The sequence below is a fragment of the Labrus mixtus genome, chromosome 7 (assembly GCF_963584025.1).
Source record: "Labrus mixtus chromosome 7, fLabMix1.1, whole genome shotgun sequence".
Classification (NCBI taxonomy): Eukaryota; Metazoa; Chordata; class Actinopteri; order Labriformes; family Labridae; genus Labrus; species Labrus mixtus.
In genome coordinates, this window is record NC_083618.1 from 12,279,529 (window position 1) to 12,303,976 (window position 24,448).

The following is a 24,448-nucleotide window of genomic DNA, read 5'->3' on the forward strand; positions in this document are numbered from 1 at the left end:
AGTGCCAACATTTAAGCTCTTAACTAAATGTATGCTGCCTTTAAAGTTCCACAAAGAGCTACAAGTATAAAAACACACAGGAAGTTCATCACGAACTCTGGCAGACAATACCTTTGACAGTTTCCAGATAAACATAAAACAACTTATATAAGCTTAAAAGGGAGGTTTTTACTGGATATGAGATTTGAAAGCACCTATTTGAGTGCAACTGAAGTACACCGTAAACAACACTAACGTTTTATTATTTTATTATATTTACTTTCCAATGACAAACTCATTAGCTGATAGATGCCTACATACACATCCCACAGATGAAGAGCATTCATTTTCAGACTTGGAACATGCAGGTCCAATTAAATCTCCACTAGCTCTAGTTTTGGTCATTACCACCTCTTAAAAGCAATATCTGGCCCACTTCTATGTTCTCAGGCACGTTGCTACCTTTGTCTGTCCGCTGTTTGTTAAATCGAGCAGCATCGTTTGAGATTCTTCATTTGAAAGCGCTGCTTGCTGCAAACAGGAGAAATGCTGACCTATGAAAGTTATGAGAGCAAACCAAACTGTAGCAGTCCAGAAAACAAAAATAACTTGAAAAAAAAAGAAATTATATTACAACATTGAGCTGAAATGCACCACGGAGTCAGGTAACATTTAAACACATTATACACATTTGAGTGTTCATCTGAACACTTTTATTATATAATTAAATAGTGATTATAGCCACTTTAAAGCACTGGAGGAAATGATCACATTTTAAAATGTATAGCAAGGAAGGTCTTGCTAAAACAAGCTAGATAACAAATATGTAACAGTAGTTTTTATTGTTTTGCATGAAGCTCACATCATTTTTACTCTTGTATTAGTATTTGATACAGTGAGTTCAAACCTTCAAAGGTGCACTACGTAGATTTGGTAGGGAAATTTGAAAGTTGGAGAAGTGAAACAGTTCTATGATATATTTTCTGAACTAAACACACAAACTTTATTCAAATGAAAAAATTGGTCCCTGGAACAATGTTTGGAGCTAAAAAGCTACAAGGAGAGTTACGGTTTCACTGTTGCGGGCCCCCCACCATAAGCATAGCCTTTTATCTTGAATCAGTTTTCCAGGGACCACATATTCCACTGAGGACAGTTTGTGTATAGAGTTATGAACATATAACAGAATCTTGTAAAATTTCTCCAACTTTCACATTTCTCGACCAAAACTCCATAGTGCACCTTTAACAGAGTGTCAAACGACAACCAACGACACTTGTATAGCTACACAGATACTTCAGTAACTTCATATTTGGCAAGCCGATCTTGGATGTTGATGCTGAAACGTATTTTCACAACAGCAATGTGTACGACTTGTGATGATTCTGATGTGGGTTGGTCTGCAGTCTCTCCTATACAGTACCAGTATGTATTGTATGTAACAGTACCTAAAGTCACACTTGACCCCCATCAACATCTCTCATGTGATGTGTTTCTTTTGTATACATCAATGTTGTTAAACTGGTGACAGATGGAAATATACCTGCTGACAAAAACACGTCCGCCATTAGGTTGTTTAAGATTGAATTTAGATTATGTTGTTAGGAAATTATTTACAATACTGTTGTATCAATTGGGAGATTCTTTTTACAACACAGTCTGCTGTCTGTAGCCTTTTTGATCATGTTTCCACATAAAGGCAGACCCTTTGAAGTGCTCTAGCTGCCTGAAACCCCTGCCTAGAGTGTAATTGCCCTGTAGTCTTTACCTCCTGCTGCCAGCTGTTGGTTTCCGGGCTATTTCTCAGAAAAGGGCCCTGCAGCATGTCAATTTGTACTCAAAACGAATGAAAGCTAACTGATTCCTGAGGTAACAAGGAGTAAACAGGTTCTTTTTATACCTCCGGATCCACTTAACCTTTGGTTCATTTTCTTATAATGGATCATCAGAATATTGCACAATGATATTATAATTATTATATTAAAGTGTGGTTGGCATTGGCATGAAAAGAAAAAAACTTAATTCAAGGTGCTACCTAGATGCTAGTATCTTCCTTCAATTTGTTGCTTGTATGCATGTTGTTAAAGAAAAATTGTTTGGTGTTCATATCATGGCAATCTTGTTTGCTAACATTCTTACAGTTTTCTTTATTTTAGAAAGGCAGACACCATTGCTTAATGGTATAAACAGACATAAGAGGCTATTTTTTTTTGTTATTTTAGCTTAAATGTAAGTTCCATTGGAGCTGCACAAACTTCTAACTTGATCATATTAAGCTGCAAACTGTGCTGGAGCTCTTATGGCTGAAGCCACCTCAGAACAGGCTCATCAGGCTAAAAATGATTCTGAGTCATTTTTTTCTAAGAGTGCAACATTAGTGAAACATTGTTCATTCTCTGTGCTGATTATAGGATAAAATAATTGGTGCAGTTGTTTTTGTCATTGTGCAGCCAATACTACACCTGCAGACAAGGTAGGCTACATGGTGATGTGATGCATTGATTTATGTCATATAGAGAAGGAGGAGGATTGTCTGTTTGGTGTCAACATATATTTAAATAACCACTTAATATTTTTCTTCATGTTCTTATCTGAAATCCTTGAATCCAGTTGTAATCTTCTGCTTCTAGAACAACATGTGAAATGAAATCTGAGCTGTTTGTGCTCTTTAGCGCTGCTTCCTTTCATGATCCATTTAACAGTTAAGCCTGTGAGACAGGAAGAGTCAGAAGAACGAGGTGAGAGGAGAAATCCTGCATATAACACCACATCATTACATGAACACATTATTTGGCTAAGATGATATTTATTCAAATGTTTCGTTTACTTCATTTCACCAGTTCATGCCCTCTTGATTATCTCTTATTTAGTATTGTTCATTATTTAAAGCTGCAGTAAGGAAATGCTTCTGACTGTCACATAGAGTAAATGTTTCATTGCATGTAGCTCAACCACACGCGGCCAAAACAGTTTTCTGTTCATAGTACACCAAACTATAATGGTGTAAAGACATTCCTCTTCGCCAGGCGATACTAAACACATTCAGTGATTTGACAGATATGATAGTGTGATAAATAAGTGCTCCCACTTATACTTTGAATTTATGAATCCCCTGAACCAATGGTAAAGCATCTACTAGTATCTTATGTATCTAATTTTCCACATTTTAGGCGTCACTCAGCAAGATGTATCTCCTGTACATCTGATCTACATACTATGACCATACATCAATGGAATTTGTGCCTTGATTTGACCATATATGGGATTATGGGATGTGAAGGATCCCTTGTTAAATTTTGCAATACCTTGATGAATGTCGATTATGTAGTCAGAGAGTCTGAGACTGTTAGTTGACCATTCCACATTTTTATTGATTTGATGAGAAAGCGATGACATTTGACTGTTTGATACAGTGCCATTGTTGTTGAAAGGCGATTTTTATGTTATAGTTTGTTTACTGAGTTGTGGAAAAAATTGAATTATCAACATATTCAACAGATTTTTTTTTTAAAATACTGTATTACAATTTATGTATGGGCCATTTTATGCCATTTCCTATCTTACTCAGATCATTTACAAGACAAAGGACATTGAAATGATACTTTTATAAACTAACAACCCTATTACAGACTACAGGAAATCCTCTAGCAGTGTCTGATATGGGCAGCACATCAACACTAAAAATAAGGACAACTTAAAGGGTTTTAGTTCAAGAGAAATTTAAATAAAAGCAATCTCGTTGGCCCTCTGAGCCGCAGAGTGTAATGACGATTCAGGTTCTGGCCGGTATCGCTGGACATGAGCTCGTGTTCCTCTGTCCCCAGCAGGCACGTGGCTGAGATGAGCTGGTGCTGCCAGGCTCTGCTGGCTGAACCTCGTGCTTGTTCCTGATACGCCACCACAAGGGCATCTCCTCATCTACATGTGCTCGCCCCCTGCTATGCACTAGTGCCACGACTGCCATTTGTATATCCAACAGACACAAGAAGAGATGAAAAAAAGTCTTTGCGGACAAAGTGGTTTGGGTTTTCTAAAACTTAAGCAGTTATATTAGTATCCACTCTCCTACAGTAACATTGAACAGTCAGAAAAGCTAATCATTGTTCACCCTCCCACCTGTTCAAACATTTCAAATGTCACCTGAGTCCAGGAACTCAGAATGGGACATTTCCCTCTCATGCCCTGTTTAGGGCTGATTTGTTACGTAACAGAACTCACTTTGGGCAGCACTGCAGTGAAAGGAGCAAAGGTGACCCTCCTGGCGCTCAGTATAAATGATCATATTGCATTTTCTTAGACTGATAGGGATCAGTATCTAGCATCAATAAAAAAAACAACAAGGACTACCAAAAAGTTGATGCAGATGTCGTCGAGTATAACTAATTACTTTTTAAAGAGCCCATATTATGCCCTTTTTGGGGTTCTTATATTTAATCTATGTACCTACTAAAGTATGTTCACAAAAGTTCTAAAAAAGTGTCTGTTTTCATGTACTGCCGCTCCATGCACCGGCTCGCTTCTGACTCTCTCTCTAAGGCTCTGAAGTGCCCACGTTCAGAGTCCCTACGTGTGCCAAGTCTGCTCTGATTGGTCGGCCTGTCGGCTCTGCCGTAATTGGTCAGTCGCTCAGCCACTCTGGCTCCGAGGGCCGGGGAGCAAAAACATTAGCACCTTAGCACTACTGTGCTACCGCAGGCTACGGCATATCGTGGGCGTGCTACAGAAGTTAACGGGCGTGCAACATGAGCTGCTGGGCTTACCACAACGAGCCAATGGGCTTAGATCAGTGATCTCACTCTGACAAGACGTCACACTGGCAAAACATTTTCGAGGGGGGCTAGAACCGAGCGTTACATGCAGCTAATGCTACAGCTAACAGGAGGACGTAGGAGAAGCCGCGTTTCTGCGGACTTTGAATTTTTGCACATAGATGTGCCTAAACATGCACAGGACACTTGGAAAACACACTAAAGAGCATATAAAACCAGAAAAAGCATAATATGGGCCCTTTAATGGTTTTTCAGCCTTTACTCTGTTTATCCACAACCTTTACTCGTGACAATCTTACAATCACAATCACCACAGCTTGTACCAAGTTTAATACCTTTGTGTAGTATGTGCAAAAAAAATCACACACATATATATAGCAAAAGTCCAACACCCAGTCTTATCTCACATGAATCATTCTTGTTGTTTTTTCTTGTTTTATCCATACTTCTCTTGACTCTCAATGACCCAAACATTGAAAGATCTGTAAGCACTACTTCTTGAAGAAAAACATATTCTAGCCCATAGAGAGGGTTGAATCATACAGATACCTCGGGACAATAATTGATCACAGGCTCACCTTCCAACCCAACAGCAAATCCATCTTCTCCAAGTCAGTTTTAACCTTCAACATCACAGCCTGGTTTGGGTCTCTGCCAAACATTCATCGTAACCCATTAAACAGGATCATAACAATAAGCAGCAAAATAATCGGACAGCAGCAGGAACCACTGATCAGTATCTACAACAGGAGAACAAAACTAAAAGGACAACACATAGCCTCAGACAGCACACACTCACTCTGCCATCTCTACAACCGTCTCCCCTCAGGCCACAGATACAGATCTCTCACTTTCCGGACTAATCGAGCCATGTCAAGCTTTGCTCCCACATCCATCAGGCTCATGAACAAATGATCTATTTCTTATTTATTTTTAAGACAACTCATTTAACCGCTCATAACAATTATTTATGACCTATTTATCATGCTTTTAATAGAGCCACTTGTATGTGTGTGTTTCTGCTGTTGTTTTTGTGTCTAGCTGTATGCGTACTGATGCTCTTTTACACAAATGAAGTTCCTAACGGATAAATAAAGTTATTTGAATTGAATTTGAATTGAATTCTAGTCCGTTCCCGTAAGGATTTGTTTTCTTTCAGCATAAGGCACAAAATGTGTGGAGTCTCTAACAAGCTGTCTTCTTCTTCTTCATCATCTTGAGGAACGTGTTTAGTCTCACATACACCTAATCTCTCCAGCCTGCTATTTTCCCCATCCCCAGATAAAATTACACAGCAGAAATAGTACCAGCGATGTATCTGTTTAAAGACTCACGTGGTGGCTGGCCTGATTTTACTAATGGTTTTTACACCATGATACTTTACTTGGTGATGCTATACTCACTGTAATTTGTTTATAATATTAAGGAACTAGGCATTTCCATGAAATACATGTAATTATTGTTGCTGTAAGGCCTCATAATAGGAGACTTTGTTCTATGTATTTCTTAAACTGTATGATTGACTGCAGAAAAAATGCACATATTAATGTCACTTACTATGTACTAATCAAAAGACTAAAATGCGGATCAACAAATTGTACATTCATTTCCAGAAAGCATTTATAAAACGATTCAAATATTGCCCTTTAACGACCCTTACACCCTTTTTGTGCTTTAATGCTTTGTTTGTGTGATTTTTTTCTTTATCCAACATGCAAAATATCCTCAGAAGGCTATCTCAATTTTTGCAACATTGTTTTAAAGAAGTCTCTTTGACCTGTTCTGATTTGGAGCAAATGATTCAAATATAAAACACCCATTTTAAAGGGAATTGCAGCATCATAGATATGTTTCTATCAGTAAATCGGAATACAGTTGTCAGTGTGAATTTTCTTTTAACACTGTTCTAAGGAAGTGCTTTTATAGATGTTGAGGTTCATGGTTAGATTTTAATTTCCTTAAATGTCCAATGTTTAGGACAAATGTGTCCCAGTTTAGATTTCACTCCCTTCATCTGTCTTTTTGGTATTCCTCTCTGGTGCCATGTAATTAAAATGTTAAAAAACTAAGTTATTACATTTTTTAATACCATTCAATGAGAGAACATGTGATGCCAGAGACAATTTACTACCATTAATGGAGATACAGTCCCAAACATTACACATTTTTATGATGATCTAGTGTCTGGTAACATATGTACAGCACTAAAAACAGTCATCATGTTGCTTCAAATATGTAAACATCATGAGACTGAATGATGAGCTCTTTGCTCTATTTACTGTAAATGGAGAGGCAGGCTCATCTGAAGTTTTCTTCTTGTTCATGAACATTTCATTTTCTTCTCCTGAGCAGTGCCACAACAGGGGAATAAAAAACTGTATTCTATTCTTTGTAATTAGTTGACGAATTTCTTCAGGTGTAGCTATAAACCTGCATGTTTATCACTTTAAATCAAACTGCAATAAGCTTAAGGTTTAAATGACAAGCACATTTCACATTTCTTCTGCTCAGCGTCACTCAAAGCGATCATTATACAAGCGCTAGTGTTGCAACAGAAATTATTGACATTAGTGGCTTTCACGTTTGTGGTTACGTTGAGGGCAATGTTAACTTTGTGCAAATAAAATGACTCACTAGATTATGCAATGGAAGGTCTTCACTGAGGTAAACTTACCTTTTTTTTCTAGTTTAAATGAAATTGGGATCCAGATTTTGACACCTGGAATTTTGTATAGGTTAAATAAGTAGATCACTTTTTACCTGGAAACTGTGTTTAGAGTATTAAGTGTGTTGTTTCTATCCTTCTGAAGTGCATGGTATCAATGGCCCGCTATAACTGTACAGTGTGAATAGCAGTAATGTGCTCTTCTGGCTGAGACGACACTGTGAACACAATTGAGCTGCTGTACATTTGTTCAGAGGAAGAAGCCAACAATACACTATTGTCTCCCTGAGTTCACACTGTGAAACGGAGAGGAGGATTACATTCTGTCACTCGGGTCATTAGAGGCAATGGCAGGTCATAATTAGTTCCTAATTAATTAGTATGATAATAGTTTTGTACCAAAGAAATGTTAACTTCATTGTTTTACAATGAGATTAACTTTCTTCAACCTCAACAAAAAACCCATACTCTATTAGGAAACATGGTGTTGAAATGTATCATTACAGAACTGCAGTAATAACTGTTTTGAAAAGAGCTTTCTCTGTAATCTCAGTCCTATTGTTGTGAGTGATTTAGAATGTTGTGTTTTATTTCTGTCATGAAGAGCAGTATGAGACTCAACAGGCTTGTAACATTGACCCCACCAAAGACAAGAGCATACAAAAGTTAAAAAGAAAAGTCAACTTGGTCAGACCTTGACCTCTAGCCTTATTTACTTTGGTCATGACTGATGTTTTCCAGTATTGTGCCTCATCTTGTGATCATTAAGGGCTTTACGTACCATCCATGTTGGTGTATCTTTTTTTTGGAAATTTTAGTAAATGAAGCGAGTGAGTGAATGACGTCCGGTTGTTGAATGCTGTCAGATGTGTCAACAGTAGAACTGAGCTACGCAGTTTTTTGGTAAAGTCATGTAATATGAGTTTTAATGACTCCTGTCATTGACTACAACAAATATACCTCCAATGTTAGCCCAATAAATAGTTCTGCCTAAGAAAACCATTTTTGGAATTTGGAAATTCAGAACAGCACAGTAAAGCTCTAAACCAAAGTAGTGTTGGCTTAAGCTACATTATACTAATATACTGTGAAGTAAACTACTCATATCACTCTAATGCAATCATGAAAACTGTAATAACAGGTTTTTAGTTATTTGTGGAAAAAGTATATATGTAGATAGATTTTATTAATTAAGAGTTTAACACTCTGTACTTGATTTTTCTTCCTCAACAGGACTGTGTGAGTGTGCTAACTTGATTGAAAGTGATGTGGAATCATAGACAAACAATCCCTCAGGAGATTGCCAGATTCAGTCTGGTTCACATTCATTTGAGACTTAAAGGTTTTTTTTCCAAAATGCTCCCAACACTTTTTACAAGAGCTCAAATACACAATACGAGAATCTTTATTGTTCAATGATATAAGTCAACATTGTGTTGAAAAACACTCTTAATCATAGTAAGAAATTAAAAACTGAAACACATTTTCCAAGCTTTAACACATTAAGAGTCTAATGCACATGTTCAATAGTGTGTACACTTTGATCACTGAGCAATGTTTCTCATACTTGTTCTTTCTCCTCCTGTCCTAGATATTCAATACATTGAGTGACAACAACATTTCATCTTCAAAAATCACAAACAAGACAAAAGAGAGTCCATTACACTTTGGATGATGGATTCTTCTCAGTCAGAGATGAACATCTTATCCAATGGGAAAAGTCATGACCTCGGAGATGACTTGGGTGTGCCGATGAAGACGTTTCCAGAGGAAGACCAGTAAGTATCCTCCTTTTACTTTAATCATGAATGAATAGCTGCTTACATACCGGTAATGATATTTTAACCCAGCATGTATAACGCACTGTTCAAAGTCAGTCTTTTTGTCTTTCTGTATTACTTGTGTGAAAACAGCATCCTTTGTTTGGTTTAAATAAATGTGCTGACTTTAACTTCAAAACAGCTAAAACACACTTGTGCAATGTTTGATTTCTATACATCTCCTTATGTCTCATGTTTCTAATTAATAATGTATAGGATAACGGATTTGGTAAGCAATATAAAGTGTGACTTATTTCCTGCATCTCCCCTTTTTAAATGCATGTTTACCTTGCCTTTTGCTAACCTCAACCGGTGGATCCTTTTACAGAAATGGCACTCAAACAGTCAGGTATGTCTGTGAAAATATGTCTCAAGGAGTTTACAGTGTTCTTGCATATAATAATACAAAAAGAGTAGGCAATTTTGAACTAATATTTATATTAAATATGTTGATGAAGTATAAAGAGTTCATAAATTAACCAACACAAATTTGCCAACTAGATTTGATGATCCTGAGGGAGGACTGGAGAATGAAGAATTTCTGCCCACTGCAGATGGAAAGAAACCTATACACTTCACAGATGTAAGAGCAAAAGTTAACAAAACGCAACATAATTATTTTTCATTTCATTTCAAACCTTAATTCAAGCCTTGAAGATCATTGAGGGATCCCTCATTTTCAAATTTCTTGAACATGCTTTTTGTATTGCTAGCTTTCAGTTGTTCTTTAAGGCTGATAAGTGCAATCTGAGGAGCAAGAAAATAAAGTTGTATGATGCCATACAAAGTCAACTGCATGCCGTACAAAGTCTTCAAAACAAAACATAATTATATCATCTGCATAAAGATGGATACTACACGAATGAAGACTATTGGCATTAATTACAAATGAGAAAGTGCCCAGTGAGTATCCTTGTGGGACGCCTTTTGTTTGTGGTAAATGCCCTGACTTATACCAGATATATGTATTTCCACATTTGACTCACTGAAATGAAACCATGAACAGGCAAATAAATATAACAAAGTGATTGAAAATCGTTGGTCAGTTAAGTTTTGTAAGATTGTGTAAAAACATTTTTTTTTTGTCAAATTAAATGTATGCTTTTGTTTTTGTCCCCTTAGTTTGAAGGAAAGACCTCCTTTGGGATGTCTGTCTTCAACCTGGGTAATGCTATTATGGGCAGTGGAATCCTGGGATTGGCTTATGCAATGGCCAACACTGGCATACTTCTATTCTGGTGGGTAACTAAACACATTTATCCAATGTGTGCCTTTTCAAAAATATTTGCTAGAATCCCCCCACTTATCAACGTAAACAACAACACTTATTTTAATGGCAGCAGTTTGTTATCATATCAAAACGTTTCTGTTGACCTATTCATATAGATGAATTATATATAAATATTAATGAGGTACTATGGAGTCCTGAGACTCTCTAGACAGTTAAGTGGTGGGTTGCTTTGGTGGTTCAATGAAAGGCCAGGGTGTTTCGGGTTACGTAGTATCTGTAGAGGGATTTAGTATCTGTCATGACATTTGATCTGTCATGACATGTCGTCCCTTGATAGTCCCCCTTTGACGCCCTGGTTGCCTTGTACAGATCCCTGAAAGGCCATAGCCCAGTATAACTGAGCTTCCAGATCTTGTGTGAGGCATCTGGATTGCTCATCCATTTCTTCCTGCTCCTTGCAGAAAGCTGTTGTCAGACCATGACCTTGGTTGTTTTGGTTGTGTAGTCTGTGTTTGTGTAGCTACTCAGAGCAAGTAGCGAGACTGGAAAAGTGAGAGACCCAAAGGTCAGTCTCAATGGTGAAAATAGGAAGTCAGTTCAATGCTGAAGATTTCAAAGAACGAGTACATCCAGTGAAGGAGGCTGAATGCCATTTCATGTGTAGTTGTTAGTATTTGGGTCAGTGGAGTTTTAACTATATATAGCAGGCCACTGGTTTGATGGATCTTCTGATTTGGAGATGAGCTGGTTTGCATCTGAACCAAATGTTAACTTGCAACACCTTTCCTATCGAATCTTGTTAAACTATCATATTAGCTAGGAATAAGTTAAATGCTAACAGTAGCTGTCTGGATGGTAGCAAATAAATTATCATAAGCTATGGTGTTTCTTCCCTTATTGTGACTCTGGTGGGGATTGTAGCCTGTATTGTCAGGAGAAATCTTGATCCACCAGTAGGGATACAGATAGACATTCTCAGTCCTCGTCAGCATATTTCAAGTGAGACACAGGAATAGGGCAGGCATGAAAAGCCTGGCGCCCTCCAAAATGTTTTACCAAGCCATCAGGATTAAGCAAAGGATATTTTTGTGTATATGTAAATTATTATTTCCAAAGTATACAATGAAAACCTATCAAATGAATGCCTTGTTAGTTGTTTGTTGAGTGGAATACCAAGGTTTGGCCTCCATCCATCCCTCCGCTCACGGACATTGGGTGGAGATGGAGGGATGGCTGGATTTGGGATCAAACTTTGACCTAATAAGAATGCTGACCTCAGATCACTGAGCGAACTTGTTCAGGACTTTTTGTCTGCGTAGGATGACAAAACTCTCTGACAAAAAAGGTTGTGGGAAATACATGTTTGATCCATGTGTGGGACTATTGATTTATTTCAAAGGAAAACATGTTTATTGTATTACTGTATAAAAAGACCTATTATTCAAACGTGTTTCATGCTGAATATTTGTTTTTGCTACTTGCGAATACAATTAGCATTTTGAATCAATGGACCACATCAATTTTAAATATGGCAGAAAAGTAATGTGGTGGGAATTCAGCTGCTTTCCAAAGCAGATCAACTTCACAGGCTTGATGAATAGGTTTGTCTGTGTTAAAAAACATGTCAGATCAGATGACTAATTGTGTAGAATTTTTGTGATAACATCTTGGCACATGCTTAATCCATCACAACCTAATGCAACGTGCTGACTGTAAAGACACTCACATTATGCCAGTGCATTTACAAATGACGTGTAAAGATACAGTGCATACTGAGAAATAATTTTCCCTTCTGGTTTGTGTCAAAGGTTTCTTCTAACTGCAGTTGCAGCCTTGTCATCTTACTCCATTCATCTGCTGCTCAAATCCTCAGGCATTGTGGGTAAGAATTCTGTCTTAGCTTAGCTAAGCTTGCTTAGCTGTACATAATGATAGTGTGCAGATGTGTTATCAAAATTCAATTTAGACTTTAAAGTCAGTTCTGCCACTTCTGCCAAATTACATTAAGTGATGAAGACAGCGGATACAGTTCAACTGCTTAAGGACAATAAGTCACCATAAGCAATCATTATGGATTAAAAGTTGGAAAGAGATAATAGTATGAATAGGCTTACACTGATAACAACAAGGAAATTTTATTTTTTTGTGTAACTAGATGGAATAAAGTTTATAATGTTTGGGATTGGGAAGCATAATAATCATAGAAATTAAAGTGTTTCAACACTGAAAGTATTTTAATGGGTTTCTCAGAGGGATATACAGAGTGATCATTATTGTGCTGTAATATGCTTACAGGGATTCGAGCTTATGAACAGCTGGGGTACAGGGCCTTTGGTACACCAGGAAAAATGGCTGCTGGTATAGCAATCACCCTGCAGAACATTGGAGGTGAGGAGCTGCTGGGACTCAGTGATTAATGTGTTTGCAAATATCATAATGTCGACTGTCTGCTAACTCCCTGCAGCAGAAATCAAGAGTTATACATTACATGGCTTCTGGTTTCAATATGCCTTACCCCACCACACAATAATATTCCAGACATTTTTTCATAACCTTTAAGCATGGAATATGACTATGTAAAGAGAGACCCGGTAACCTGTTGGTAAACAGCTTCTTTCTCAGTTCCTCACAGTCACTGATGAAGTATCAACACATGTATTATTGGTTCTTAACAAAGCTATGTAGATACAAATACAGCTTAAATGTTTTTAACTCAGCAAAATTTAGGTTTGACGTCCACCATGATGGGTTTTTTTTCCATTTAAAATTTTTTGAAAATCCCATTTTTGCCATCTTCTCCTTAACCGTAAGTCCAGTTGGTAACAAATTAGCTTTGCATCTCCATTGGAAGAAGATTATGAAATATTTTAAAACATTTTCTGATGACTTATTTAGTTTTCACAGTATTTAACAATAAACTTCGAAAAGGGGTGGACATTTTCAGAGAAATGGCCATAACTAATTAAGAATTTGTCCAATCAACATACATTTTGGCACCGATGTTCAGGGCGTGACCATAAATGGGGGTACCAAAACATTTGGATCCTGACCCATAGGTGGCTCCAAAAATACCCAAAATACATATCCGACAATTGGGTGTGCAGACTTGCAGACTTACTAAAATTGGTGTACATGCTCTGGGGATTAGTATTAATCAAAATCTTAATTGTCATATATATTGATGAAAGGGATGTGGCCTATAGACTACCACAAATGTGCTCATAACTTTAGATGCCTTTGATCAATCCTGGTAAAACAGATTGGAGACATGTTTGGCTATTTCCTGAGCATATAGACAAAAAAACTGAGGAAAAGTAATTATTCTGGGGAAAAACTAACATTAAGGAGTAAGGAAAGTTTAAGCTGGAACTTTACAGCCCCTATAAGCAGGGGCAGCAGGGGGGCTGTGGTGCCACTGCATTTGTGGCTCAAGGAAGAGCCTCAAAGCAGCTAATCAACAAACTCGCAGCACCGGCACAGACTCATGCATCTCAGTAAATTACACACAGACAAGGAGGGGGAAGAGTAGTCCATTCAAAACCTTAAAATATAGGTCGAGGTCCTATAAACATAAGGAATCATAAAATGTGTGATCATTTCACTGCTTGTCAATAATCAGCAACTGAAAGACAATTGATAAAGAATTGCCAGAGGGACATTGGGCAACATTTTAAGTAAAATCAAAAACACACTTTATTCCCTTTTAGCAATGGACACCGCTACAATTGGACAACAGCTAATGATAGCATTTTGCTGTTAGCTTGGAAGGGGGGGGGGGGGGGGGGGGGGCGCGAAATCCTAGGTTACTCCTCCTCCTAGGTTTGTAACATTCAAATGCTAACGTTAGTTCTTGCCTAAAGATAGCTAAAAAGTCTGGGAAATGATGTATATTCAAAAAAGTTGAAATAACTTCCTTCAGGTTAGGTTAAACTCACGTCCATGACTCCAGTGTCCTTGTACTGCTAAACGTAGCTGCTGCTTTATCACTAGAACAAATGTAATATGATCAGATTTCTTGTGACATGGTTTACTGGTGTCTGTTCGATATGTGAGAGTAATTTCACTCAAACACTATTTGCCATCATTTTTCACTTCCCAATCTCTTGTGTTCCAGCTATGTCCAGCTACCTGTACATTGTCAAATCGGAGTTACCGCTGGTAATCCAAGCTTTCCTGAAGGCCGAACCCAACTCTGAGTAAGTGTAATAATTATGAAGTGCTTTTTCACCTGTGTGCTGCTCGTGAAAGGCACATGACTCCTGGCTGCAGTTAGCGCAAGAGCTCAGACGCTGCGAGCAGAGGTCAAGAGGCCTGGCAGACTATGTGGGCAGGGAATTTTTCAGTTTGCACCAGTCATTGATTCAGTCAGTGTAGGGTGTGATGGGAAGGGCAGCTTCTAATTGGCTGAGAAACAGAGGGGCTCAACTATCTGTCGGTTATGTGTACATACATCACAAACCCTGAGTGCTGTCAGCGTGTAGAGGTGAGCAGTGTTGACGTCAGAGTCACGCCACAGACACTCTGCATAAGGACATGCATGACTGAAGTGGATTCCAGCGGCCTGAGCTAAAAACAAACTGCTGGAAAAGGGATTGCAGCTACTGCAGGACACTGGTCTTGAGCTATCTCAGGCCTGAAAGGTTCAAAAAATATCTTATATGAAATATGAGGAAAACAGCCCGACACTCCTCTTTAACAGCTTCAATTCACTGTGAAACACAATAAGTGGCACAGTTTTTGTTAAACATCCTTTACACTGGATAAAAATAGAAGCAGTCACTAGTTGACTTCAGTTTCCATTTTTATGCTTTGATCTAAAAGAGATGTGCGTCTAATCCTCCTAAAGGTCAAATCATTGCCCTTTATCGTTGATTAATGAAGATGTGGGCCAACCTGAAACTTGATTTTATGTATGGCGTAAGAGGCGTATCTGCAATTGATATTGACGTATGTAGTGTTGGCACTCTTGCTTTTTTCTGTGTGTGTCTCTCTCTCACACACACACACACACACACACACACACACACACACAAAATGACAGCAGCAGGTGGTATAACTTGGGTGCCAAATTCCGAAGCCCAGCATACGGACAGGAGGACAGGTCAGCTCAGAGCCAGCTCTCAGCAACCGACACACACACTTTTCATTTCCACTTGAGGAGCCACACTCGCGTCAGGAGAACCGAGCAGGGTGATTGGTGGGTGGTGGGGCTGAGTGGGGTCAGATTTAAGACAGTCACACGAAGACAAGGTCAGATATTTGGTAGATATTTGGACTTGAAACAGCATTTGGACCGGACTGCTGTATTTGGGAATAAAAATTCAGAATGATGTAAAGGTTTTTTTTTCCATACACATTAAGATCCCCTTAATATGGGAATTAATGTATCAAAATGTGTGCTCAGCAAATATTTTACAACTTCAAAATGAAATCAGATCGTGTGGAAATTCAAAGAGGATTTTGTTGTTATTTTAGAAATATATTTTTACCTTTTAGCCTATACATTTGAAGTCAATATCAGAAGCTAATATGTATTGACATGGAGTGACGGTCACTAATTGATTCTGTCCCCCTAGTTCTTGAGGAGTTGGATGGTCCAATCTAGAGCACCTGGGCCTGTTGCTTGCAGGGCATAAAAGCCCGACCCCAGGGTGGATCTCTCTCTCTCTCTCTCTCTCGCCTAACATTGACATTCATTCTATGTTTGTTTGTGCTATGGTTGTGGGTGCGTTGTTCAGATAAATCATTGTTACCTCTATTTAAGTTGTTCTTTCTCATATTTGTCATGTCCATGGAGCCAGGTTATGACAAATTGGGGGCTTGTCCGCCTTTTTCTCTTTTGTGCCGTGACTCTCTAAATAGTCCCAAAAAGCACTAGAGGGAAAAATGTTTCCGTTCAGTTTAAGTTACTCCAACATTAAGTTGTTCTTTCTCATATTTGTCATGGCCATGGAGCCAGGTTATGACAATGGTAAGAAAACAAAAGTATAAATGGCAAAATATGCAAGGAACACACAGCCCACTAGAGCTGATTAACATTATCATTTTCATCAATGATTTATCTGCCATCTTCTATTTTCCTAGATTAATGTATTCATATTTCATTGTACAAGATGTCAAACAGTGGAAAAAAAGCCCATCAGAATTTTTTACAACTAAAATTGCATTTACGGATTGGTTCTTTTCTCAAAAAATAACCTTAAGACTCTGCATAGTCTATCATTAATGAAAAGTAAATCCTCACACTCAAAAAGCATGAACTAGCAAACAGTAGACATTTCAGCTTGAATAATTATTATAATCATGTACTGATAGTCAAAATAATTGACTTGTAAACTTTTTCCAATGGAAAAATGGTTGCAGCTCTCATGGAAACTTGACTTTGACTGGTCTAGGTTGAGTGGAGAATTGACTTGGACTTGCCAAGAACAGATCTGGATTCACAATTCGTATAGCTTGTGAAAACTGATTGTCTACAATGACCTACTGACCAAAAGTCCAAAGAGGACATGACCTGTTATTGGCGTGACTTCCCCTGCTGTCAAGGGACTCCTACACACACACACACACACACACACACACACACACACACACACACACACACACACACACACACACACACACAGGGATGGTCTCATAGATCATTGTGTGCCCCTGCCTGTAGGCCCATGACCAACAGCTGATCCCCCTGGTTGTGTCTCTTTCAGAGGGTTAAGAATAACAGGCTTAGGAGCTTAAAGTGGGTTTGAGAGACACAAAGACCTTTCTATACACAGATTATACAATATATGCTATACAGGATTTAGGTGAAAAGAGGTCTGATTGTTTGGAAGTCATTCATAAAACCCTCTGTTGCTGGTGCTATAATGTTTGAGACTTCCCCAGATTACATTTGCTTTAACTCAATAAAGGAGAATGTGTCTTTTCTGCTTCATTAGCTAAACTGGTGGTTTTTCTCACTTCAAAGAGTGGGACATGTCTAATCAAACCACAATAAACAATATGTTAAACCAAGTACTATGTGTTTACTGTAAGCAGATTTGTCAGGAATGATTAAAAGCGTGCACAATATCATTTTGCTAGACCACCAGTGAGCGTCAGCAGTGACCTCCAACTTTGTCACAGCACCAAAAAGGTCCATGCGTGTTCAGACTATATACGTGCCGAGCGGCTCTTTTAAGTTATAAGAGGGAGTTGTGTTTTATGAAGGGCATTCACAGCAGGTCTGTTTAATGGGAGGACACGTGTTGTGGCCACATTTAGCAGATGATGATCCAGCAGCAAGGTCCTCCGTTGGATCGAAGGGGAAGCAGTGCTAAGATTGGATGCGTCATTCCATTCTCATGTGTTTTTAAGCTTTGATCCGAAAGCAGTAAAGCAGTGCCTATAAGAGGGAAACTATTTTTGTATTATATTTTTGGACGGTTGGTAGGAAAGACAGAGAAAGATAGAGATGGTAATATTTATGTCTTGTGCATCATTGTGTTGTTTAGACTTGACTTTCTCTTCTTTTTCTGCAGCTGTGAACTAACATGAATTATTGCAGTTCAGTCATAGTTGAATAAAATGTGAAGAGTCACACAAGCAGACATGCTTTTTCCACAATCATTAGGCCAAATACATTCCCTTCAGTTTGCCGTAGGCCTTGTAAATTGCATCTCATCAACCACTGAGAGCAGCAGAATTTTAACGAGCTCACAAACACATTTGGTTTGCTTGATTTGAGGAAAAGTGGTTCCAACACTTTCACTTGAATGTGTAAACAAAATTTCACACCATCCAGTACTTTCCACTCTATTTTTTTTTCTCTCCATGTGTTGTGTTTCTGTGCCAGGGTTTGGAATATTGAGCTCCTAAAGTAAACTGTATTTTTCTCCAAACAGTCTGTGGTACACGAATGGAAACTACCTGGTCATCATGGTCTCTGCCAGTATCATCCTGCCCCTGGCTCTAATGAAACAGCTCGGTGAGATCATGCTAATACTCTGGACTTCTTTTTTTGTTCTCTAATTTAGTATCTCATTTAATCAGGAACAAATACTGTTAAATTTGTCATTCAAATTTTCTTTTCAAGTAATTTTTTTCCTGCATTTTAACCACTAAAAACGAGTTCTTTGGAAGCCCATTCCTGCCAAAAAATGTATAAACATAAATATATAGAATAGAAGTAAAACTATATAAATGATAGAGACTTTATGCTGACATTTAAAAACAAAAAACTTTCTAAATTTCCTGTTTTTGTGTCATCGTTTATTCCTAATATTAACTGACTATGACTCAATCATGTCCTTCTTGTGCTTCATCTCCTCTATCTCTTTATTCAAGCTGTGTTATTATGCCTGTTGGAACGATTAGCTCCTTTAGCTTCAGCTAATTAATATGAAGTAGTTTGATCTTTTTTTTTCCAAATGTTTTTCAGAGCATTGACCTCTAATATAGTTACCTAACACATTCCTTACATAAGCCGAATTCTTTCAATAACACATTTTTATCTTTAATTAAGACGATCTTTTCTCTTGACTTTGTGTCAAGCTAAATAATGACATTTCAGTGGTGCAGTTACCTTATGAAGCAATTAGTGTGTTCTTTTTTTTTTTTTTAATTCCACCACTGGCAGTAAAAATATCAGGTGCCCAATCACACATAATTTACGCTGACATGGTCACATAATCTTTTAATTCAGGAAACATACTCTTTCTGATCTCATAATACTTTAAGTCACCCTAATGGGGCACTTTTGCAGACAGGAGTGGGGAACCTTATAACTGTAACAACTCTGGACGTCTCTCTAAATAGTCCCGAAAAAAGCACTAGATGGAAAAATGTTTCCGTTCAGTTAAAGTTGCTCCGACATTAATGGTCTCTTTCTCATTGTTTTCAGGTTACCTCGGCTACACCAGTGGGTTTTCTCTCAGCTGCATGGTGTTTTTTCTCAGCGCAGTAAGTTGGTCAACATCACCACAGTGAAACCTCACAAGGAGCCTCATTTGATCTGGCTTGTCGTCTTGGCAAACACCTTTCTCACTTCCCCACCTTTTGTCCCTTTCCCACCCTCGTCTCTATATTTGCAGTGCTATGTGTCTATGTTTGATAAGGCGAATATAAGCTCAGCTTCAACACATCAAAGGTTGAGAGCATTTGGAGACTAAGTCACACTAATCTGATGTGAAATGTCTTTAGCCTGGCAGTGATCATTTTGATCCCTTGTTTACTGACTCTGTCACATCCCCTCATCCTTATGTCTATTCTTTGATTATACCTCAGCTTTTTTTGAAACATCTTTCCCATACATGCATTTCTGCAGGTTATCTATAAGAAGTTTCAGATTCCCTGTCCATTCGAGGAGTACTCTTCCAACAGTACTGCTGCCCTCCACAGTCTGAATGTCTCCAGCCATGGCCACGACGAGTACAACAACGGCCTAGTTCACGAGGAAGACGACTGCTACCCACGCTTGTTCACCATCAACTCACAGGTAGGCGGTCAAAGAGAAGGCGCGTGCTGCTTATCTGGATTGTTTTCACACATTAAGCCCACAAACACTTGCGCTGTACTTGCTAGTCCGATGTCCCACACTTATTTTCTGGATGTTCACTAATACCTCTGTGTTTATTCACAGACCGCATATACAATTCCCATCCTAGCCTTCGCCTTCGTCTGCCACCCTGAGGTGCTCCCCATCTATACCGAGCTGCGCAAGTGAGTCCCTCCTCTGTGACCTAACACACATGATAGTATGTCAGTGCAAAAGAAAGCATTCATAAAACGTTGAACTCTTTGATTTTAGTCCAACAAAGAAGAAGATGCAGAAGGTGTCCAACCTCTCCATCCTTGTCATGTACACCATGTACTTCCTGGCTGCTCTCTTTGGGTACCTGACATTCAAAGGTAAGCACAGTTGTCCCTCCTTCTTTTTTTTGGAGTCAGTGATTACAGTATCAGTAATCTTTAATCACAGATTCTGTGTAGAAATGTAGAATCTGCAGACTTTGGTATCAGAGTTCAGTTCTTTCTTCAAGTCTGCTAACGTTTCAGCACACTTTGGCTGTACGTAGGAAAACAGTCTGTATGGAGAGCCAAAGGGATGGGACACATTTGGCTGTGTGTGCAATCCTGGAACCTTTAAGATGTCATCTGACAATGATTAAGTTTATACATTTTTATAAACCGATATTTGCATGTTAAGTTCAATTAACAATTTGCTTTTCCATGAAGTTTCTCCACACTAAATTAGATCCTGCTTCTTAAGCTGCTAGGTAACATGTTGAAAAGGAAGTCTTGGGCTGAATTCCAAACTCCACACTTAGTGCTGCCCCATTGTGAAACCATCAAGTGTGTGAGGGCTCAGATTAGATCTTCTCAATGGCAAATTACAAAACTTTTTCATGAGTTTCGCATATGTACAGACTTACCCGGAGTTCATTGCAAATGATGTGAGGTGAAGTTCACGATCATCCATCTCCCCACCAAATGTGTTGATTCAATGAATTAGTATTCAATAAAGTTTGGAAAAGAAAAAATACTTAATTCAATCAAAGCAAGCATAAACGTGATGAGAAAACTCACATACATTAAAGTGACAATATGTGGCCTTGTTTGTTACTTTTGTGGTTATTTATAGCACCATTGAGGAGTTTTTTTTTTATTCAAATATTCACAAATTATTTATGTGTTTAAAAAGAAAACACTGTAATACTAATAAATACTGGAGGTAGGATTTTTTTCTCATGTTAATTAAATACGCATCTTATTTCCAGCAACTTTCCCATTACAATTTTTTCAATACCATCTCAAGCCTTCGCGGACAAATGCACTCACACCATCGAAGTCTGTGAGGGTTCAATGCTTAGTCTTTAGGGTGTTGCACCCAGAGGCTTTACAGTCGTCAGTCAAAAGCCGATTTTTTCAGAGACGGCAGTATCAGTGGAAATAGATAAATATGAATGCAACAATGAGACGATCTGTCTATTAATACCGGTACATGTTTCCCACTTAAAAAATAGAAGGAAAGTCTAGCTATGTAAAAGCTTTACCCTGGAAAATAATGCTTTTGGCCCAGGCAAAAAACTGTATCCATGTCAACATGGTACAGAAATCAAAGTATCAAAGAACCACATTTAATCATTGTGAGTATATGAATACAATGAATCATTGGGTGGCTTACTTTAAAAAAGTTGTATTTATCATGCACAGAAACTATTTGTATTGCTGAAGAGTCTTCAGGGTCTAACATTGTGATGAGGGGATGTTGCTTTCTATTTGACATCTAATTTGTGATTTAAATTAATAATTGAAAGCTTAATTCAGCAATTAAAGATACTTTAATGTTATATTTTAGCATATTGATAAAATATTTATCTAGAAAACACACTTTTTTTTTTTCAAATGTTCTGAACTTCTGTTTAATTCTAACTTATGTACCCCATCACTTCCAGTTGTTCTCAATAAACAGTGATATGAAGTCGTCATTGTTGTACAATAGCTGCTTCCCTTCCTGCCCACGGAGCCACAGTTCCCTCTAGTGGTGATAATGAGCCTTTCAGCACGCCGAGCCATTATCATTAATAAGATGCATTTCCTTTATATTTCTGTAGGCAGGGTGGAGCCTGAGCTGCTGCACACTTACAGCAGGATTGACCCTTACGACACTCTGATCCTGTGTGTGCGAGTGGCCGTCCTCACAGCTGTAACACTGACCGTCCCCATTGTGTTGTTCCCTGTAAGTTTCTTGTGTTTTTTTCCCTGCAAATACGAATGCATACATTTTTGCAGTATTATTACCTTATCAAATCTTCTCTGCGTGTCCACAGGTACGTAGAGCTATCCAGCATATGATTTTCCCAACCAAGTCATTCAACTGGCTGCGTCACATCGCCATCGCTCTCATTCTGCTCACTTTCATCAACATGCTGGTGATTTTCGCTCCCAACATCCTGGGAATCTTTGGCATCATTGGTAAGTACAAGTACATGGTTAAGCCCACAAAGTCCGCCAGGAACCTATAGGTGTCATGATTGATGACCAGCTAACATTTAAGGATCAAGTGACCTTAAATGCCCGCTCATGTTTATTTGCCCTGTACAACCAAGATCAGACTGTAGGAGCCAATTTGCTATCTGTGTTCTAATAGACTAATGGTTTTGGGCGGCAGTAGCTCAGTCTGTAGGGACTTGGGTTGGGAATCGGAGGGTCGCCGGCTCAAGTCCCGGCATGGACCAAGTCAGGAAATTGGTCTGGTAGCTGGAGAGGTGCCAGGCCACCTCCTGAGCACTGCCAAGGTGCCCTTGAGCAAGGCACATAATATGTCCCCTTTAATTATATTGATGATGGTTTTGTTTGATAATGAAAATGAAGTTATTTAGGATGGTTTTAATGCTGATTAGAACTCTCAAGAACTATACTTACTCTCTGATGTACGTCACTTTGGATAAAAGCCTTTTGCTTGGTCAGTAATAGAATTGTAGAAAGTACATCAGCAAAAATAGAACAAAAATGATGACTGTCATCAAGAATATGTGGAGGGCTTTATTTTATGTCAGTAAATGATCCTGATAATGTTAAGGCATGTGTTAAAATGAAGACTACCCAAAAACATCATCAACATGCTTTTCTTATATCATCTACATGTTATTATAGGTTACTTATTCTGTCTTTGTTTACAGACTGAATCCTTCAGATTTCCGGGCACCTAAAAAACATAAAAGAAAAAAGGAAAAAAAAACATGACCGCTGAATGTTTGTTGATGACCTGAGTCAATATTATTGTCAAGCTCTGTCCTCAGGATTGGTGGTCAGGTTCACAGGTTAGGGATGAAAGTTGAGAGAACACAAGTTAAAGGGCTGTCAAGGGTAAACTTCAAAGCATTAGGTGTAGCTTTGACAAACACGTTCACGCGCTGAAGAACACATGAGGGCGTTTCTGTTTGTGAAATTTACAGAAGCAGCGAACAGAAGGAGATGATGCAATTTATTGAGCTTTTTGCAACAACCTTTGTATGTTTTTAGGTAAATCAGGGAATTCATCTTGTGAAAGAATGTAAACTTTTACAAAACAAAGCTGAAATCAGGTAGAACTTACAAAGCAAGCCTAGAACTTTACGCTTTAGACAGCGGTTTATTTTTTCTCTTATCTAGCCTCACTTCTATCACTAATAGGCTTTTTTTTATAATCTGTATCAAACGGTGTCAGGTCCATCAAACATTCTGGGTACTTTAAACTTTTCCCTATCCCACAATGACCCCTCAAGAAGGCATTATGATTAGCAAACTGAGTATATACAATAGAAGCGACAAGAATTGACTGGTAACGGGCAATTACAGTAATTTTTTTTTTTTTAGATGATGAGTGAGTAATTGAAAATAAAGAAAATACAATGCACACTGATTAAAGTAACTTAAAAGTACATGTTTTGATAAAAACTTTTATATACTAGATATCTCTTTGACAGTTCGTACTATTTATTTTTTATGATTCATGATATTTCATTTTTGTACGTACCAGCTTTTATCAAATTTGCTATATATTTTTACATGTTTTCCCCCCTCGCAAAATCATCACCAGCCTATATGTAATAATATATATGTATATATATACTTTTTTTTCAATATAAAGTACACTGAATCACAAACACTTCGACCAGGCCCAATATCTCACAAATCCTTTGCAGTCTAAGGTTATCAGGATTGATAGTTAGGTTGATATATCCAGGTTTAACCACTGATGACCCACATTTATTCAGAATCTTGTTTCCCTTAGAATTTTTTTTTTTTTTTACTGATATTTACCCCTTTCTCATTGTCTTAATGTCACTATGTTCACTATAACCACCTCTATATTGCTGGAAGATGTCTTTAATCAACCCTTTCTCCACAGGTGCCACATCTGCTCCCTGCCTCATCTTCATCTTCCCCGCTGTCTTTTACATCCGCATCGTTCCCAAAGAGGACGAACCCATGAACTCTACCCCGAAGATACTGGTGAGAA

General features: G+C 38.2%; 1 protein-coding gene across 3 annotated transcripts in view; it reads left to right on the top strand.

Moving 5' to 3' along the window:
• The window catches only part of slc38a3b (solute carrier family 38 member 3b), a 29,251-nt gene that overhangs the window by 3,184 nt on the left and 1,619 nt on the right, over nucleotides 1-24,448 (top strand). Inside the window, exons 2-17 of one of the 3 annotated variants that reach the window (XM_061042999.1) lie at nucleotides 2,682-2,717; nucleotides 9,005-9,191; nucleotides 9,562-9,582; nucleotides 9,735-9,816; nucleotides 10,356-10,471; nucleotides 12,273-12,346; nucleotides 12,760-12,852; nucleotides 14,579-14,660; nucleotides 18,348-18,430; nucleotides 19,346-19,404; nucleotides 19,769-19,939; nucleotides 20,084-20,163; nucleotides 20,252-20,352; nucleotides 22,059-22,183; nucleotides 22,275-22,419; nucleotides 24,338-24,441. In XM_061042999.1, the coding sequence (XP_060898982.1) occupies nucleotides 9,085-9,191; nucleotides 9,562-9,582; nucleotides 9,735-9,816; nucleotides 10,356-10,471; nucleotides 12,273-12,346; nucleotides 12,760-12,852; nucleotides 14,579-14,660; nucleotides 18,348-18,430; nucleotides 19,346-19,404; nucleotides 19,769-19,939; nucleotides 20,084-20,163; nucleotides 20,252-20,352; nucleotides 22,059-22,183; nucleotides 22,275-22,419; nucleotides 24,338-24,441 (1,443 nt within the window). In that variant the 5' untranslated portion in view covers nucleotides 2,682-2,717; nucleotides 9,005-9,084. The remainder of the gene's footprint in view (nucleotides 1-2,681; nucleotides 2,718-9,004; nucleotides 9,192-9,561; nucleotides 9,583-9,734; nucleotides 9,817-10,355; nucleotides 10,472-12,272; nucleotides 12,347-12,759; nucleotides 12,853-14,578; nucleotides 14,661-18,347; nucleotides 18,431-19,345; nucleotides 19,405-19,768; nucleotides 19,940-20,083; nucleotides 20,164-20,251; nucleotides 20,353-22,058; nucleotides 22,184-22,274; nucleotides 22,420-24,337; nucleotides 24,442-24,448) is intronic. The other 2 variants (XM_061042997.1, XM_061043000.1) reach the window with 2 other exon arrangements.